The sequence below is a fragment of the Pristis pectinata genome, chromosome 2, assembly GCF_009764475.1.
Source record: "Pristis pectinata isolate sPriPec2 chromosome 2, sPriPec2.1.pri, whole genome shotgun sequence".
In the NCBI taxonomy this organism is placed as follows: Eukaryota; Metazoa; Chordata; class Chondrichthyes; order Rhinopristiformes; family Pristidae; genus Pristis; species Pristis pectinata.
Window position 1 is genome coordinate 75,431,836 of NC_067406.1, and position 20,838 is coordinate 75,452,673.

At 37.0% G+C, this 20,838-nt stretch overlaps 1 protein-coding gene across 1 annotated transcript in view; it reads left to right on the forward strand.

Annotated features, from left to right (window-relative positions):
* anapc4 (anaphase promoting complex subunit 4) overlaps positions 1–20,838 on the forward strand; it is a 64,173-nt gene that overhangs the window by 22,111 nt on the left and 21,224 nt on the right. Inside the window, 12 exon segments of the mRNA XM_052010309.1 lie at positions 1,317–1,403; positions 4,014–4,078; positions 5,245–5,287; positions 5,467–5,543; positions 7,703–7,803; positions 9,343–9,394; positions 11,613–11,668; positions 13,837–13,883; positions 15,754–15,810; positions 19,055–19,111; positions 19,497–19,590; positions 20,668–20,765. Coding sequence (XP_051866269.1) covers positions 1,317–1,403; positions 4,014–4,078; positions 5,245–5,287; positions 5,467–5,543; positions 7,703–7,803; positions 9,343–9,394; positions 11,613–11,668; positions 13,837–13,883; positions 15,754–15,810; positions 19,055–19,111; positions 19,497–19,590; positions 20,668–20,765 — 834 coding nt within the window.

Consider the following 20,838-nt stretch of genomic DNA (forward strand, 5'->3'; position numbering starts at 1 on the left):
TATCTGATCAATATCTTCCTGTAACTTCATTATCAACTGCCCCTCCAATTTTTGTGTCATCTGCAAACTTACTAATGAAACCATCTACATTCATATCCAAACTGTTAATATATATGACAAACAGCAAGGATCCCAGCACTAATTTATGTGGTACACTACAGTTCACAGGCTTCCAGTCACAAAAACAACCCTCCACCATCACCCTCTGCTTCCTATCACCTAGACAATTTTGGATCCAATTTGCAACTTGCCTTGGATTCCAGGGGCTCTAACCTTTTGGATCTGTTTCCAGCGTGAGACCTTATTAAATGTCTGACTGAAGTCGATGTTGACCACATCAAATGCCGTGCTTTCATTAATAAATGTTGTTACTTCTTAGGAAAAAAACAACAAATTGGTCAGATAGGATCTCCCCTAAACAAAGCTATGCTGACTACCTGATAAATCCCTACCTTTCCAAGTATAAATTAACCCTTTGGACTTTTTCCCATACTTCCTGACCATTGACAATAGATTCATGGGCCTGTGGTTACCAAGCTTTTCCCTGCTACTCTTCTTGAATAAAGCTACTGTCACCTGTGGTCAGTGAAGATTTAAAAAATCTCTGTCAGGACTCCAGCAGTTTCCTCCATTGGTTCCCTTAGTAGCCTGGGATACATTTCAACAGGTCCTGGTGATTTATCCATTAGCAAGCCTTCCTGCAAGGATGTTAGTCCTATTGTGGTTCTGGTGTAACCCATCCAGCTTGTATAGGGCTCACCTTCCCCAAGTAACAGAGATACTGACAGATTCAGGATGTTACCTGTTAGATTCAAGTAGATTCATCACTGTAATATTAGTATATGTTCTGTACTACAGAATTAAAATACCTATAAATATTGCCAATATAGGGAATACTAATGCTGGTGATGTACATGTTAAGCGTTAAACACAAAATACACAATGTAATTATGTTTTAGGGGCCTGCTATTTCTTAAAAACTGTAAGCTTAACTGACATTTTAATGAAAGCAAAGAGTTGAAACAACCTACTGAAATGCAAACTGCAACGTAGACTGTAATTTCAACACTGACCCAACAGCTAGGTGATGTCATTGTGAATAAAAGTTTGAGCTAGCTTTTGCTCAATGTCAGTAAATTTCAGTCATATCTCTGAATGGACTTTTGGCAAGTACGTCAAAGAGCAGTGTTTAAAAACAATGCAGTAACACAATGGATGGTCTTCACCAGCTCCTGGGCATTTGAATCTGGTATTGTTAATCTTGGTTACTTTACTATTCTTCTTTATTTTTCATTACTTTTATTTTAAATCACTAGTACCAAAAACTGTCATTGGCCTGCATGTGTGAAGCCTGGGAAGATATTTTAATGCAAATGGACTTAAGGCTGACAAAGTTTGTGCAGGTCAGTACTGAAATAAATAATTCTATTTCAGCTGTGTGATGTAATAAATAATAATACAAAAATACCCTGGAACAAACTATTTGGTATTGTTAGTCTGTAATGCAATACATGTTTAAGATGTGTGACCCACGTGTGCTTAAAATTGGAAAGGAGGTTGCAATTAAATGATCACAGGAAGATCCACCTGCAGTAGAGGGGAATTGTGCAGAAGCTAAATGGCCCAACTGTGTGAACACCAAGAGTCAGATCTATGTGGCCTTTTCACAGGGTCTTCATTTTTGCCATATGTATGTGACCAGGAAGAATGTTGTTTAGCCTGGATTACATGTTCAGTACAATTCAGTCAGTGAAGAGGACTATGGCCCATATAAGTAATATACATTAGATATTCTAGGTATTTGAAACTACGATATCCAGAACCTTATTCCACCATGTAGCCCATCATCAGTAATAGAGCTGGTTCAGGTTGGTGTTTACCATTCATCTCCAATTCTTTAGCATTTAAATCAGTGAAAGTCCCAATGGCCAACCAAGAGGATGGAACTTACAGGAAATGGGTTTTAGAACATAGAACACTACAGCACAGTACAGGCCCTTTGGCCCACAATGTTGTGCCGACGTTTTATCCTGCTCTAAGATCTATCTAACCCTTCCCTCCCTTATAGCTCCCTATTTTTGTATCATTCATGTGTCAATCTAAGAGTCTCTTAAATGTCCCTAATGCATCTGCCCCCACAACCTCTGCAGGCAGTGCATTCCACACACCCACCACTCTCTGTGTAAAAAAAACTTACCCCTGACATCCCCCTTATACCTTCCTCCAATCACCTTAAAATTATGTCCCCTCATGTTAGCCATTGTCGCACTGGGAAAAAGTCTCTGACTGTCCACTCGATCTATGCCTCTTATCATCCTGTACACCTCTATCAAGTCCCTTCTCATCCTCCTCCTCTCCAAAGAGAAAAGCCCTAGCTCGCTCAACTGGGTTTTCTCTGTTGCCTGAGTGTGGGCCCCCGATAGTCTCCAAAGTCCATATCATTTTCACAGTGTGGTTTCAGCTGAGAAACTCTGCTAATTGAGTGGATTCATCCACAGTAGGAAAGGGAGAGATTCCTCATCAACTCCATGATTCCTGATATCTGATTTTAACATCCTTTTTAATTCAATCTTCATGTGTGTGTTGCTCCAAGACCAGCCAAAATATTACAACTATGGTATTTCTTAAAAAATAAGCAAATCTTCTACTTTTCTGAGATCTTTCTAAACAAAAATCCTTAATGATTAAACATCATTTTTTTTTTAAAGAAAGCTTTTTGTTTGTCCATATCAGAGAGCAGTTGAGTGTTTCATTAGTTCGATTCCATTATAGTAGTTCTTGAAACATTGTGTGACTGATGACTTATCCTGAATGTCAGTTTTTTTTGGAGAAGCTGGAGGACAAACTCAAAGTGATGCCAGTGATATGATGGATCAAAAAAGCAAGTACACTGTAATAAATGAAAGGCCTACATACTAAAAACAGCTGAGGAAGATGCAACTATAACTTCTTGATCTTATGTGATGAGGCTATTAGCTGTCAAATAACACAATACATTATATTAAGGGTGCATCTTGTCACTAATCTCATTAATACATCCTCTCCTGCGTTGGAACACAGGTTTACACCAAATCTGACCTCTATTTTGATAATCTTAGAACTAGCTGGTAGTATTTACAGATAACCAATATTGCCACATTCTGTATAAATGAGCAGGGTGGAGAGTTAATGCGAGATTCTTAGACAAAATAAAATTATTTATTTCATTTGACTATGATAGTAATTTCATTATTAAGATAAGGTCTTAATGCTTAGCTAACTTGAACAACCAGACAGTATTAGGAAAGGTAGTTCCTTGGAGACTGAAACCTCTGAAGAGTGTTAAGTGTTATTCCATCTTCCTCAGATTAGCTAGTCATATGCAATGCCGCAACTGAATTGCATTAGCTGAAACTAAGCAGAGAAATCCTAAATTATTTGAAATAATTATGCTTTAACCAAGTCAGAGAGCAGGTAGGCCTTTCATCCCAGTGGTCCAGAATTTCTTGGCAACAGCAAATACCAATGCTCACCATTCCTTTACCTGCTACATTTGCACTCCAGAACAGATCTTCCAGTGATAACTTCCTGAATTTAAGCTACCACTGCCCTGGTCATAAAGCTCACAGAAATGCTTCGGCAGTCAGGAAAGCTACACCTTCAGGCTGAAACATGTTTCTGACATTGGCTGTTAGTCAAAAACTAGTCAAAATATTAAACATTAATTATAAATGTTATTGAACTGTTTTCTTTAAAATTAAAAGCACCTAAACTAAATTAAATATATTTAAACTAACCTAATGAATTCAAGAAGTTTAAAATGCCCAACTATTGCCTTTCTGTCTCGCAGCCATTCCTTTCTTGCTGGCCAAGTTTTCCACGCTTATCCCACTCTTTGCTCATAACTCTAATGTACTACATGGAAATTAATTTTGCTATTTCCATTGCCATGGAATAGCTTATATTGCAATGTTAGTCCCAGGTGTGAGATTACTTGCTATAGAATCTTCAATTGTAATTATTTTTCTGTTTAGGAAAAAAATACTCAAACTTCAGTGCAGGAAGAATTCATGCAGCTGCTGATGTGGGGTAAAGCTAGGTAAGTTTGTTAAGTCACTTGAACATTGTAACAAGAATCTGTTTAAAATAACACATGAATGTTCACAATAATTTATCTGGCAGTCACATTAATGTTCATGTTAGTTAATGACAAACCATTTCAATACCGTTTGAATATCTTTAAAAATTGGCATGTAGCATGCAGATTCTGTCTGTTTCCATTTGATTTGCAGTGCCTCAAATTTGGCATGTTTACTCCCATAATGGTTGGTTGTCAGGGCTGCTGTCAAACTTCAAATGATTGTCTTCATTGCTTTTTAGCTCCATTTATTTGTAACTTATGCAAACTTTTTTCAATCCAAGTCTCTCCAGATCTCCTTACTTTCATCTGCAACCCTGCCACCAACTTTAAGGTGTTTTGAAATATTAATTCTAACTTTGATTCTTCTTCTTTTACTTTTAGTGCCTTCTTTTTAAGCTCCTATTTAATCATTTCATTATATTTTATCAGGCCAGCTGCTGTTGATGCTGATTTTATTTAATTCATTTTCAAGAAACCTATTCTGAGATTAAAAATCAATTTTATTTAACAGCCTAGGGATGATGTTTACTTCCCCCTGAAGTTCAAATTAATTTCAGGGGCTACCTGCCAAAGTTAAGTTTGATTAACTAATTTAAATGGTTTTCCTTTCTTACAATAACTTACCATAACTTTTAGTAGTCAATCTACCAAAGGCTCATTTTATTTAATTTTGGATACATGTTTCATTGATTTTATTTAGACTTCTAAATAAGAGATTATAGTGATTTTAGTTTTTATTTTATTTAGTAAATTAATATAGGTGAGAACATTATTTGGAACCAAGTGCCATTCTTTTGCTTTCCCTGCCTTAATCTTCCATTCGTTAGCTTCCATTGTCTATAATAGATCTCTTTTTTTATGTGGTTGCTTTCATCCTCCTTTTCAAATTTCTTTTACGTAATTCCACTGCCTCTACTTATGTATTAAGTTCCACCTGTTTTAACTCTGCTTGATTTTTTCTGGTTCTACACATTCAACATCTTTTGCTCCTCCACATACATCCTTCTATTACTGTTCTTTGTGAAATCTTTTTTTTCTTGATTAGTGGTGGAGTCAAAAATTGACAAGTAATCAACATTTCTACATTATCTAGCTGTGACTAATACAATTTTTCTTGTTTGTAGTCCAGAGTTGCAGTCTTTGCTTATGAACCAGCTAACAGTTAAAGTGAGTATATTATATAAATTAAGAATGAAATAAAAATCTTAACATCTAGTAGTGATCTTGAATATAATAAAAGTGACTTTGGTAAAGATTATATTTCTTCACTTTGATACTATCTTTTGTGATATGTACCATTGATGGCTTCTATTTTGCATGTGAACATTTTGCTTTGTTTAAAACAGGGTTTAAAGAAGCTTGGCCAATCCATTGAATCGTCTTACTCTAGTATCCAGAAACTAGTTATTAGTCACTTACAAAGGTAGAGTATCATTCTTTTAAATTGAGGAAGTGTTTATTATTAAATTACATTTCCAAGCTTTTATGCTGAACAATAGCTGTAAGATATGATTTGTCTTAACCTAAATGGTTTGAATCTAGCTGTTGCATTTTAAAATATTTTCAATATTTCATTTTTATGGTTGTGAACTAAACAAGTATGGATTTTCCATTGTTCTTGCTTTAGGCTCATCTCTTTTAGGGCAATAATGTCATTTACTAGAAGGATGCACTATTGATGCCATACAAATTCCCAGAATTATACACATGATGAACATGAGCTTTTTAGCCTCCACCAGGAAGCAATTCCTGAATTGCTAAGTGAATAGAAGTTTTAAAATCAGTGGGGGTTTTCCACTACTTCTGGTATCTGGCATTTGCTATCCAAATTAAATTAACTGCAAGCACTGAAGTGGAATACAGCTGCAAAATGCAATCTAGGTATTTGGCTCTTACAACAATCAGACCTCTCGGTTGGACAAATACAAACTTAGTTATTTCAGTCATGGTATGATGGCTGTCACCTTTTAATAACAATGAAAGGTAATATACATTTAGTTTGTGCAAAACTACCAACTGGAACAAATTAAGATTTAAAATGAAAGCAGTATTGTTCCTTCAAATAGTACATTTGAACCCAACCCAGCCCCTCCACCCAACTCAACAGATGTCAAGTTAATAACAAGTTGAAAAAATAAAATGAGATCTGTAATGAATCTGTGAAGCATAGCTGCTCTGGCACTACTGAGTGTGGCTTTACTTGGCCAGTGAAAATGTTGCAGTCATTCATTGAAATGACATAATTGGCATCCATGCAAATGGATTGATCATCCCATTATATGGGAAGACTTAACAGCAGAAGGAATTCGTGACAATTAGGAAGAGAGAGCCATTTTGAATTTATTTCTCACTGCCAAAATTTTTAAAAATTGCTTTTGTGGAGTGTTAATTATGTGGGTAACACAAGAAAGGAGGGTTTATTTCCCATCCCTGGTTAATTATGGGACTGGAGTCACAAAGTCAAACCAGATAAGGATGATCAATTCAGCTCCTAAAAAGGCTTTGTGTGTCAGTTGAGTTTTTACAACAATCTGGTAGCTTTCATGGCTGATACTGTCCGCAAAGTACAAGAATTATGGAAATCTGCCTCACAGTTTGCCAAGGTGAGAGTAAATTTAAGATGAGATATAAGATATTTATTTATTAGTCACATGTACATCGAAACACAGTGAAATGCATCTTTTTGCGTTACTGAGAATATGCTGGGGGCAGCCTGCATGTGTCGCCATTCTTCCGGTGCCAGCATAGCGTGCCCACAACTCCTAACCTGTACTTCTTTAGAATGTGGGAGGAAACCAGAGCACCTGGAGGAAACCCACACAGACACACGGGGAGAATGTACAAACTCCTTACAGACAGTGGTGGGAATTGAACACGGGTCGCTGGCGCTGTAATAGTGTTACGCTAACCACTACACTGCTGTGCCGCCACATTTACCACTCACTGCTGCTAGTCCAGTGCCGAACATTGCAATTCCTTACTACACAAATTGGCATCCACCTTGGTTCAAAATTACATCATTGTGTCAAATTTACAGAAAGCAATTTGCGCACTTTAAGCTTTCATGAATACCAATATGTTCTGAGGTAAATCTCTGATCTTCAAAATAGTTAAATTGGATTTTTTTCACCTGAGAAAGAGGATGGTTTAAGATCTCATCTGTAATTTGGAACCTCCAATATTATAGCATTGCATAAAAGGCCAGTGTGAAGTCTTAAATTTTTTTATTGGGACTTGATCCCATAAACTTTTCAATAAAAGACAAGAGTGCTCCGAGCTAACCCATAGCGGACACTAATTTCAAGATTGTAAAGGCTGCATAATAAATTCCACTTAAAAGGTGAAATATGAAGCTGCTGATGTAACTCAAACTGAATGGTGATTCTTAAATAATGATTGCATGGCATACATAAAATTTCATGCAGTTGGAAATAACAAGTTTTCAGCATCATAACTTTATCTTTTCAATTGCATCTTACTTTATTGGGCATACTTTCAGGATGAAATATCAAGTTATGATGTGACTTTTTTCTTTTATCTTAAGCTGTTTTTCTTATCTTTCTGTCTTACCTTCACACACAGTGGATCAGAGGCTCTTCTGTACCATTTAAATGAGCTAAAGGGGATGGCTATGTGGAAGCAGAAATACCAACCTTTAGGGTTAGATGTGCCAGCAATAGAAGGTACATTCTAAATATTTCTAAGTTCATAAATGCATAACATTAATGACTATTAAGAAACTAGACATTGTTATTCTCAGTATACAGAATTTTGTTGTTTAAAATGGGTATTCTTGATAATTCAGGTAAGTTTTTAAAATATATAGCCAAGCATAATGCAAAATGGCGTCAACCTTTTTTGAAAGTATGCACTTCTAAGGCCGAACAAGTAAGAAGGACGAGGGCAGTAGAAGCATGGGAACACCACTACCTGGAAGTTGCCCTCCAAGTCGCACACCATTCTGACTTGGAAATAGTTTGCTGCTGCTTCACCGTCGCTGGGCAAAAATCCTGGAACACTCTCCCCAACTGCATTGTGGGTATACCCACACTTTAAGGAGTGCAGCCTTTCAAAAAGGCAGCTCTCTACCACCTTCTCAAGAGCAACTAGTGATGGGCAATTAAATGGTGGCTCAACCTGTGAAGCTCATATTCCTTGAATGAATACTTAAGGAAAAAAACATCCTGGTTCATTATGATGCCTTTTCTAATGATGGATCATGCTGTTGTCATACCCATTTTACCCTGTGCTTGCAAGACATGCACATTGTACAGCAGACATGCCAGACCTGTCTGTGCAGAATACTCCACATCCAAATTCTGTCCCAAACAAACCTCCCCAGCATTTATACATTGCTGAAAGAATTACAGATCCAGTGGGCAGGACATGTCTGATGACAGGATACCAAAAGCAGCTACTTTATGGAGAGCTGACTGAGGGCAAACGATCACATGGTGGGTAGAAAAGATTCCTGTATCCCCAGAACATCCCTGAAGGGCTTCAACATTGACACATACCTCTGGGAACAACAGGCATTGGATCGTTTTGTTTGGCATACCTACATGAAAAGCAGTGCTCGCTCATATGAGGAATCTAGAATGGAGGAAGCAAAGAGGAATAGAAAATCTCAAAAATCGAGAACCATTGATGCTACAGTATCCCTACATCTGTGTCACCTGGGTGAAGGGAACTTTCAACCCCAGATTTGTCTAATCAGCCATCTTCGTACACATCAAAACACTACAGACTAGATGTCATGATCTCTTTTGAGGATGAGTGACGAACAACAGCAGATTCCCACCAATGTCCAACCTTATTGGAGCTAGTGCTGATTTATTCTGGGCTTATAATTAGGTATTATTTTCTAACAAAAACCATTTTTAGCTGATGAGACACTCCAGCAATAAGCTCATTGACATTTTTCAGTGATTTTTGTTTGATTATCATGGGCAGCACATATTAGACTAAAATATCCAGCGGTATTGATAGACCAATTATAATCCCCTAGTAATTAATAGTAAGGCAAAGAAGCTTACAGTTAAGGAATCTGCAACTCAGAATTCTGCGTTTACCACTTTTTGCCGTGGCATATTGGAAAGTCACCAGATCATCATAAGATTAAATTTTGATGTCCTAATGATCAATAAATGTTTTTTTTTAATTTTTTTAAAATTTTTATTTACAGCGTGGTACTTAAATAAATCACTTGTTCTCTTTCAAAGATGCCATAAATGCTGTGGGCACATTCATACTGAAAGCAAATGAGTTGTTACAGTAAGTACAAATTTAAAGCTATAGGGTAAGATGTATTTGATTTTGTTTATGTGCAGAAGTTGATTCATTGACAGAAATTGAAGTGTAATTCAGCAGACAACATTAGACCCACAGAGCTCTGATATGGGCACTAGTTTCATATGGAATTGCTGCCAGTCTATCCTCTTAAAATTGACATGTCCTTGACTTGCGTGACTGCTCACTGCAATGTGGAGGTGGGGAATGTGCTGGAGATTGGATGCTGGTGCGACTCACCCAATGCTCTGACATTGAACTTGTCCAGTGATTGTTCTGGTTTGTTCAGAGCTGTGGGGCTGATTGCACTTTGCATCTGGCCTCTGGCTTTTACTCCTTTCGATTCAGGGGATGGCGGGGGCTCATTGAAGCATCGCCGCCACTCCTGGCCCAATCTGCCTCGTGGAAGGGCAGGTGTGCAATGGAGCCCATGGTTGTTGAAGAAAGTAAGTGTGGCTTGTGGGGTCAGTATGGGGGCCAAGTTTGGCTGGTAGATCGGATTAAGCATGGATTTAGCATATTGATTTATCTGTAACAACAGTTAATGATATATGAAAAATGTCTGCCTTTGCAAAGATAGCAACCCACATTTGAAATCTGTAGCTTGGGATGTGATAAATTTTCAGTTATGTATTGCACAGTAAAGAATTATACCTCTGCAATAGAAATATATGTATGTAAATACTCTTATTACTCCCATAAGTGTAGATATTCAATAGCTTTGACCTATTAAAAGTTGCCCCGACATGCCACTGAGAAATTCTGACATTCAGAGTGAAGGCATTGATTCCTTCTCTATCACAATTAAATGTAGTCCCTTATGATATAGATGGATGTATTTTTGAGAGGTTTAACTTGCATGAAAAATATCTTTGAATTAAATACCTACGTTAATTTAGTGTCAGTGGAAAATGAACGTCTCAAGCTGTTTGTTACAGATTTTTGCATGGGAACTTGAAGCAATCAGGAAAATCCATTTTGTTGCAGCACCCTCTACAGGGTGAATGGGCCAAGCATCGGTGCAGCTCCTTAACCAGTCAGATGAAAAAACAAGAGGCATACAGAATCTGAACCAGGGCATATCAATTGAAACAGTTCAACTCTAAGTCATGTACAAATAGGGAAAAAAAGAGTGGAAGAAAGATGGGATTAAAAGGATAAGAAAGAAAAAGAACATTTTCTAATTTGTTTTAAGTATCTAATAACTTTAATCTGAAGGATGAAATTCTATATTTGTATGTTTTTCATTGACAGTCTGTTTGACAGTAATAAAGACATTGCTCATTTTTTTAAAAAAAAGGACTAGAATGAACAACCCTCACATTTCCTATTGTGATCAGTTCGTATCTAACAAGTACCTTAAATTCATGCTCCTACCATGTTTGTAATGCAGAGTCTCTGAACAAGGTATTGGTATAGTAAAGCTTCCAGCTAAGCAGAGCAACTTGGAAAACAACTCCCTGATTTCAGCAGTTAACTGTCCATGTACATACACCTGAATATGGTATTTTTATTTAATACTGATGGCTTCGCAGTTACCTGCATCACAAGACACATGCCATTAAAATGTAAGAAATAGTCACAAAAGGCATTTGCTGTCCGATACAAGAGATGTTTGGTTAAAGTTTTACTCCTTCATTATCCATGCCACTTTTACTTTGTTAATAATATCTCCGAATATCAGAGACATTTAAAATTCTACAGGAAACCTCTGACCCAAGGCAAAATTTTACCCATTGCTTTGCCTGTCAAAGGCTGCCAGGGGCAGGGCCCAAGCACTATGCCACTTGAAGTTCGGTTGCTGCTGAGGTCTCACTGCCAATACAGTGATATAATGTCAATAACTAGGAGGCTCCACCCATTAAACCAAATGTGAATTCTGAACAAAACCGGAATGAATCCTTTGTAATATTTCACTGAGATGATCCATTCTCCATTACCAACACATTTAAACAGTTTATAAAATCACTTGAGATTTTACCTGAATGAACCTATTGTTCTGCAATCACATCTGCACACCCCTATCTACCCACCGAAAAGACTGTATTTTATTCAATAGAAGTACTGAAAATGTTTGAAGCTCTCTGTCTTCATCACAACTGTCTGTGCTGGGTTGTGGTACACGAAGGAAAATATTGTGTCTTGAATACAGCTATGAAGAAAAAATTTGATTTTAATAATAAAATGATGTGTTCTATTTCAGGGTTATAGACAGTAGTATGAAAAGCTTCAAGGCATTTTTCCGATGGCTATATGCAGGTGAAGGAAATTTAATTCTATTAAACATATTCTTGGTCCTATCTCTGTTCGATTTTGAATATTGTTTCATTTCAAGAAGGTAGCTTAGGTCCGATTAACAAGACGAAATGAAATGTGATTGTTAGACAGAAGAGTCTAATTCACCGTTATTAACAGTACTTTGGACAAAGTCAAGCATGGTATTTGAATTATGAGGGTTATTTAAGCAGATCTGTACCAGATAAAGATACGGTTAATGCTGAATATGAAAACAGAAATTGACAGAAGTTGGCTATAGAGTTGCTTTTAAAACTGATTTTGTGCAATTCCATTATTGTTTAAATATCCACAGTGCAATATTGCTGATGTTGGAAATATGAAATAAAACAAAGTGCTGGAAATACTCATGCCAAGTTGAGTCTATGGAGAGAGAGCCAGTTTATGTTTCAGGTGATGACCTTTCTTCAGAACTTTCTAATGAATCCTTATTGACTTAGAACATTAGCTCTTTATCTCTCTCCACAGCTGCTGTGTGCTCTGTGGAGTTCTTCCAGCGTTTTAAATATCCATTTAACTATCATTAATCTGAAAAAACTAATTTGAGTCATCATTAACCATATAAAAGGATATTAGTTGCATGTCACTAGAAACTTATGAAAAATAGTAGCATGTAGAATAGTAGGCAAATATTTGCCATGTCAGGGAATTGGTTAGGAGGTAGAAGTAGCAATAATAGATATGCACATTAATTGCCATGATATGAGTAATAGCATCGACCAGGATTCTGTAATAAGGGCTGCATCTTTCAGCACATTTACAAGTAGTTAGATGAATAATTTTACAAACCACATGTCCAAGTTTTGTGTTGACACTTGTAGTACAGTGAGTAGATGGGAGCAGACAGTTGCAAAGGGACATTTCATGGATTAAGTGATTTGGCAACCCTGAGGTGATGAAATTCATTGTAGGGGAGTGCTTAGTAATAAACTCAGTCCAAAGACAGGATACACCAGAATATTTTCTAAAGGGTAGGAAACTAGTAAGCATCTAATCATAGATTATGTCACACATTGACCTAGAGGTCAAGTGAAATCTTTAACTATCTTTTAAAAACCTGTTGAAGTGAGTTCAATTGAATATTTCAAAATTAACATTGGTAAATTTTTGTTAGAAAAGATGATTAAGAAGGGTGGGGTCAAGAAGGGTAAATGGAGTAGTTATAGATCTGCCATAAATGAATGACTAAATGGCCTGCTGTGCTCCTAAAAATGAACATGAACAGTAAACGAGCTGTAAATCAATTGATTTCCAAGGGGGAAAGATAACTATTAATAACTAACCATAGATCAATGAAGAAATGTTTTGTGTTCTGTTGTATGTTCCTTTAATGCTTTTTAAAAATTGTTGTTTAGGTATGGGGGAGCCACCTTTATTGCTCAGCTCCAACTTCCCTACTGAGATTGTTGCAGCATCACATCTCCCCAGTGGTCCAAAGTTACTCCAAGCACTGAAGTGTTTTCTGATTGTCCCCTGTTTACTCACCTCTGTTCACTATATCTCCTTGGTGACACATTTGATTAAATCCTGTCTCGTTGTCAAGGGCTGTCACTCTCACTTCACTTGTGGGATTCACCTCTTGTAAACACTATGCACTGAGTTCCTTGGGACTACTTTTTCCAAGAAGAACATTAAATTTAATACAATAATGTTGATTGTATACCAAATCAGTTAAAAATGTTAAAAAGGTATAAGAAATCCACATTTAGTTAAAAAAACTAATTACTTATAATTATTTAAGAAAAAATTTCTGTGCATTCTTGATTTGCTTATGAGTTACACATTTTTACATTAATAACTTCTATTAGCTTTGACTTTTCACATGTCTGGTTATTAACAGCTGGCTAAACTGTTTACTTCAAGAGGCAGTATTTGTAATTGTCTTCCATAATATGAAAATAAAAAAAACTGGAAATCTGAAATAAAAGCAAAAAATGATGGAAGCACCATTCTGATGAAGGTCTCTGACCAGAAATCTTAACTGTTTTTCTTTCCTCAGATACTGTCTGACCTGCTGAATGTTTCCAGCATTTTCTGTTTTTATCGTCTTTCATAATAATCTGAGATGGGTGCATTTAGTCATTTTAATGAAAAAGGACATGCCAATGGTAATCCCTTATTTTGTTTTTCAGCAATGCTGAGAATGTCTGATGACCATGTTTTGCCAGAGCTCAATAAGGTAAATTGCAGTGGTTCATTTAGAGCTTCAGAATTGTATTGGCCCTTTGATTAATAGCAAAAACTAAGACAACTTGCATTATGTACTCCAGTTAACGTAATAGTTTCTGGATTCAGTTTTATCTGCGCAATTGAGGAACTTGAACTAATAGAATCAGAAATTAAATGTGAAAGTATTATGTTCCAAAGGACATAATAATATTTTACATTGAGAACAGAATGAGGATGGTTCTTTATCCAATGCTGACAGTGAAATCAATATAGTTTCACTTTAAACAAATATAAAGGCATACAGAATAAACTGTAGAGCTGCGTACATGCAACCTTAGGGTGATTAATCATGGAGGCAAGTTTAGTGTGAGGCAGGGCTGTAAGAAGATAAATATCACACATCATTATCGTATCTCAATGGACCCAAAATCAAAACTATTCCTTCTATTGGCCAGATATTAAAACACTCACACAAGTTCAGGTGCAATTCACTAAAAAAATATACTTTTACCTTAAAATAATCTTTTAAAATATAATTATTAATGTAAATATGAAGTTTTAGCTTAGTTAAAAATATAGAGTGGTAAATCTTGCCTTTTGTTGGCCTTTCAGTCTCCTGGCTTCCCAAATTTGGCATGGCCAGAATTGATGTGTAACAAGAACTTGGTCTAGTGCTGCGAATGCAAGTTAATGCTGGAGCATTGAGCTCTGTGGTACAACCCAGACATCCCAGGATCTGCATTCAGTGACTTGGAACCAACAGTGCTTTCACTGAGGGCTGTGTCAACACTGGAGGGCTAAGGTTCTGTCAAGTGTGCTAGTGAGTGCTGGCCGTAATGGCACATCTGCCAAAACTTCAGTAGATTGGCCCCAAAACTAACTAACTATAAGGTTTTACTGGTAATTGACCAGATGTTGCTTCTACATATTTAGCCAAGCCTCCACTAATCTGAAATAAAAAGAGTAGAAATTTGAAACCAAGTCAAAATATGAGAAGCATACAACAGGTCAACCTGTTAAAAGGCAATTTAAAATTTCAACTGTTACACTTCATCAGAACATAGTTGTAATGTAATTTGTTGCTTCCAAGCGTGTCTTCATTGCCTTGTGAACTTCACTAAGTTATACTAATCTCTGTTTTTGGAAGAAAGTGTCTGGGTTTAGTAGCATTCTGTTTCATTAGTAGCTGAGACCATTACTCAGTAACAAGTATTATTAATCACCAATTTCTGTAGCTAACTACACTTTGTAACTGGAATCAATACAGATCGAACTGAAATTCAACCTCCTTCAAACTTGTAAATTTTCAGTGTACCAAGTAATACAGAGGAAGGAAAGTCAGCCAAGAGTTCAGATCAGCCTTGATCCAGTTGAATGTCAGAGCAGATGCGGGGGACTAAGTGACATATTCTGGTTCTAAACGTTCCTACAACATAGACTTAAAGTACATCTGTGTGAATCAAACTAATTGATTTAGGACTATCCTATTATTTTTTTTATTATAAATCAGTGAAAGCATAATGTTGAAAAGTAGGTTAAAATTAAGCAACAAACGATCTGCTAGAGGAACTCAGCAGATCAAGCAGCATCTGTGGGGGAGGGGAGAAAGAATTATTGACGTTTCAGGTTGAAACCCTGCATCAGGACTATGCATGGTTTTGACCTGAAACATCGATAATTCTTTTCTGCCACAGATGTTGCTCGACCTGCTGAGTTCCTCCAGCAGATTGTTTGTTGCTCCAGATTCCAACATCTGCAGCCTCTGGTATCTCAAGGTTAAAAATGAAACTGTTATTTGTCAGAATGGTGAAATTATTTATTAAATCAGATGGAAACTTTGGTGTATATCAGTCCACTGATAATTTCATTTCAAAATACAGATGACACATAGAGATGTATCCTTTGTTGCTGATTTCCTGTCTGAGCACTTCAAAGAGGTAAGTTTTCAATATTAATTATTCCTTTTTCAGTTTTCATATACGCCTTGCAATTAACATTATCCATTGGAAAGAAGGGAAAGCTCCAAATGCTGCAAGGACTTATATTTATGTCATACCTTCAACATTTCACAGGAGCATAATAAAAAAAATTGAGATTGGTCCAAAGAAATGTGTGTTGGACAGATGAACAAAAGCTTGACCAATGGAGCAGGTTTTAAGGAGAGTGTTAAAGAGAAGAAAGATGCCAAAACTCAGAGATTTTAGGAGAGATTTCCAGGGTTTTAGGCCAAAGGCATGTGAAAGCACAGCTGACATGGTGATGCAATTAATAATTGTGTTTGCATAGGAAGCCAGAACTAGAAGAGCATCGAGATTTTGGAAGATTATAGAGCTGAAAAATGTTACAGAGAGGTACAAGGCGAAATAGAAGGAAACTGAAAATGAAAAAAAAATGAATTCTGGAATTGAAACAGTATTGGACAGGGTGCTAATGTAGGTTAGCGAGCACTGAGGTGATATGTGAATGGCGTGCTGAGAGTTAAAATACGGGATGCAGAGTTTTGCAATGAGCACAAGTTTAAGGAAGGCGGATAATTGGAAGAGGATTTTGGAATAGTGAAGGCTGAAGGTAACAAAGGCATGGTGGGGTTTCAGCATCAGTTGGGCTGGCACAGGGCTGGTGTCATACAATGTTGACAAACGGGGAAGGAGGCATTCTCGGAGTTTACATGAATATATGGTCTGAACTCATTTTAATGTGCAAGACCTAGGTTGAGAACAATCTGGTTTAACCTCTGATAATTATCAGAAGAGGGACTAAATCAGTGGCAAAGTAACAGAGTTTAGCGCCTAGCCCAAAGACTAGGGCTTCGGTCATTCCAATATCAACTAAAGCAATATACAGTTCCTCCAGCAGATTGTTTGTTGCTCCAGATTCCACCATCTGCAGTCTCAAGCGTCTCCTGTCCTGCTGAATATTTTCACCATCTTATGTTTTTATTTCGTAATGCTTAGTTGAAAGAAATGTCCATGTGTTGCCTGGATCCAAGCCAGTTGTCTGACAATCTACTGATAATGGTATAATACTGCATGCCCATTTCAGGAAATAGTTGTCATCATTTTCCTTACAAAAAAGCTCGATCCTTTCAGATAAGAAAGAAAGCTTTTGAAGTTAATATAATCCCTTTCAGGTGGATTGTGGGAATCATTTTAAGTATTATTGCCCTGGTTGGCAATTGAAGCTAATGATGCACAACAGCTATCTGTAATAGTCAGTTCCACAGCCCATTTATGTCCTTGTTGGTAGGATTCTAATTGTGAATACTGAACAAGCAGAGAGTTATGGAGAACCTATTGAATGGTTTTCCCTTTCACCTGAATGATGTTCAGCCTCATGATCCAACTGGATTTTAGTATTGCTTGTAGTGTAGTGCTGACTAGACATGTTCTGTTTAATTTGTATATTACATGGATAAAATAGAGTCATACAGTAGAAAACAGATCCTTTAGCCCACTGAATATACCAACCCTCAAGCATCCAGTTACACTAATCCAACACTGATCCTATTTTATTCTCCCCACATTCCCACCAACTCGTCCCCAGATTTTACCACTCACCTATACGCCAGCGGCAAGTTACAGTGGCCAATTAACCTACCAACCTGCATTCTTTGGAGTGTGAGAGATAACTGAAGCACTTGGAGATCCGGGTTAAAACTAGTTTGCTGGAAGCTGTGAGGCAACGGCTCTACTAACTGTACCATTGTGCCCTGTCGCCACAAATCTGAAGGCAAAATTTAGAATTAGAAGTGGAGTTGAGTCAACTTAAAAAAAAACAAGAACCTGAATCTCTGAAAGGTCACTTATTTGTCTTCCTTGCATAAATAATAGCAAATCCTAATTCTGAATAAGAGATTGATGAGCTGTTGAGGAATGAGGAAATTCATATCTATTAGCTATCTTCAACAAGTGCAGTTCCAATTATCTAGATACATTTAGCTATTGAATAAGACTAATCAGATGCATATATAATTGAATGCAAATGAAACTTGTTTTGGGTAAAAGTAGTAATTAGAATATAATGTATTCAATCACTCTGCAACTGGATCCTTGACTTCCTGACCAAAGCACAACAATCAGTGAGGATAGGCAGCAACACCTCAGCCACGATTATCCTCAACACTAGTGCCCCACATGACTGCGTGGCCAGATTTTGCTCTAACTCCATCTACAAGTTTGTATATGATACCACCCTAGTGGGCCGAATCTCAAATAACAATGAGTCAGAGAGATAGGGAGCCTAGTGGCATGGTGTCATGACAACAACCTTTCCCTCAATGTCATCAAAACAAAAGAGCTGGTCATTGACTTCAGGAAGGGCGTTAGTGCACACGTTCCTGTTTACATCGACAGTGCTGAGGTTGAGAGGGTTGAAAGCTTCAAATTCCTAGGAGTGAACATCACCAATAGCCTGTCCTGGTCCAACCACGTAGACACCATGGCCAAGAATGTGCACCAATGCCTCTACTTCTTCAGGAGACTAAAGAAATTTGGCATGTCCCCTTTGACCCTCACCAATTTTTATCAATGAACCATAGAAAGCATCCTATCCAGATGCATCACAGCTTGGTATGGCAGCTGCTCTGCCTGGGAGCGCAAGAAACTGCAGAGAGTTGTGGACACAGCTCAGCACATGACGGAAACCAACCTCCCCTCCGTGGATTCTGTCCACGCTTCTCGCTGCTTCAGTAAAGCAGCCAACATAATCAAAGACCCCACCCACTCTGGACATCCTCTCCTCTTTCTCCCCCCCACTCCCCACCTCCAATCAGGCAGAAGATACAAAAACCTGAAAGCATGTACCACCTGGCTCAAGAACAGCTACTCTCCCACTGTTATAAGACCATTGAACAGTTCCTTAATATAATAAGATAGACACTTGACCCCCACAGTCTACCTCGTTATGACCTTGCATCTTATTGTCTGCCTGCACTGCACTTTCTCTGTAACTTAGTCTGCATTCTGTTATTGTTTTCCCTTGTACTACCTCAATGCACTGTTGTAATGAAATGATCTGTATGGATGGCAAGCAAAACAAAGTTTTTCACTGTACCTCGGTACACGTGACAATAATAAACCAATTTACCAATTTATGTATACCATAGTTTTCTTCTTGCTCTCTTAAGAAATTGTCACCTAATGTGATGGTTTTCAATCATGGTTTCTTTCTCAATTATTGTAGGCACCAGAGCTTTACGATCAAAAGGGTCAATACTTTAATGTGGAGAGAGTTGGTCAGGTACGCCATTTTCGTATTTTTTCTCTGGCTTGATACTGCTTGTTGAAACATTGAAGAATTTTAAATGTACATCAATTGTGTATCAAGTATCTTGCTTTGCATTTTCAACTTGAAAACAATGTATTTTTTTTAATAAATATTAATTATGTCTGAGATAAAAGACTGTTATTTCTCAGAATTATTGTAGTTGACCCTTGCAGAAGTTTTAATGTCAAGTGTTCTTGAAATTGACATCCTTGCTGTTGAATTGTGATTTTGGTTAACATTCAAAGAATAAATATTATTTGCATGTGTGTGTGTATATATATATATATCCTCTCCCAAGAAGTATATCAAAATTAAATTAAAATTGTTTAACTATGCAAAAGTGAAATTTGTTTTGCAGTATTTAAAAGATGAGGATGATGACTTAGTAACTCCTCCAGAGACTGAAGGAAATCCATGGTTTTCCTTCTTGCAGAACAGTGTTCATCTTAAAGGTACAAATATTACTTAGCCAATCTATTTCAAAGTTTGTAATAAAATAGGTACTGTGCTTGCTGGGTTTTGGTAAAATCTATACCAGACTATGATGTTGTTGATGCTTTTCTCTATCAGCAATCTGAGTAGCCTGAAACAAGTTACAATTGGCTTTTTCCTAATTCTAAACAATATTGCCACAGTGATAAGAGTGAGATGCGTTGCTGTGGCAGAATAAAGGGATTCCTATGCTATCTGATACAAGACTATTTGACTTTGTTATTGGTTGTCTGAAATAGAATATGTTCTGTTATCCAACATTAATGTTCTTCACCTTGATAAACACAAAATATTCTTTTTAAATATGGTTGTTTTAAATTGTTAATATGTTGTTCATTAGTTCCTGCTAAAAATTTAATTTTTCTACTAGAAATTAATTTTTCTTATGTTTACCATTACTGACAAGATTCATCATGCTGTACCTTCAGCACCCAATAACCAGCTAAGTGACGATGCAACTTGCAAGGCACAATGATTAAAATCTCTGTTTTTGCACTGTATGCTCTGATCTTGCATTGCCACATACCTTTTTTGTACTTTTCAACAAGTAAACCAAAAAGCTCTTTAGTGGAATACACCTATTTGTTCTTCATGTATTTTCTGTAGGTTCCACACAAGATAAATGAAGACCATAATACCATTTTGGCACAAGATATTTTAATTTCACTATTGTTCCCTAAAACGTCAAAATGTTGGATAAGATTCACTCTTCTGATATGGGGCTTTCTCACTTTATAATTCTGCATCATTGAACAACCTGACATAAGTTTAGAAAATAAGGTTTCTCATTAGAATACTCCAGTCTGGAGTAGAACCAGATCCTTCCAACAAGAGGGATACCCACAACAGGGAATCTCTGACAGTCCTTCCCCCACAAAATTTCCGTCAGTTTCCTGGTCAAGGAGGGGCTTGTCTGGCAATCAACTGGAAGAAGCAGATCTAGCCATTGGTATCAATTTTCTGCCAATGTGACATCCCATTATTACCTTGTGAGTGATAATAGCAGCATAATAATTATTTTAAATTTTTAATTTCAGACAGCCCTTTGCTTTTTCCATATTTTCCGAAGAAATCACTACATTTTGTTAAGAGGCTAGTGGAAGGACAGATTGATAGTTGTCTACAAAAACCAGCTGTAAGTATTCTATCATGAAATCCACTCTGTCCTAATGAAATTATGCTAAACATGGTGTCAGCTTTTTTCCTTA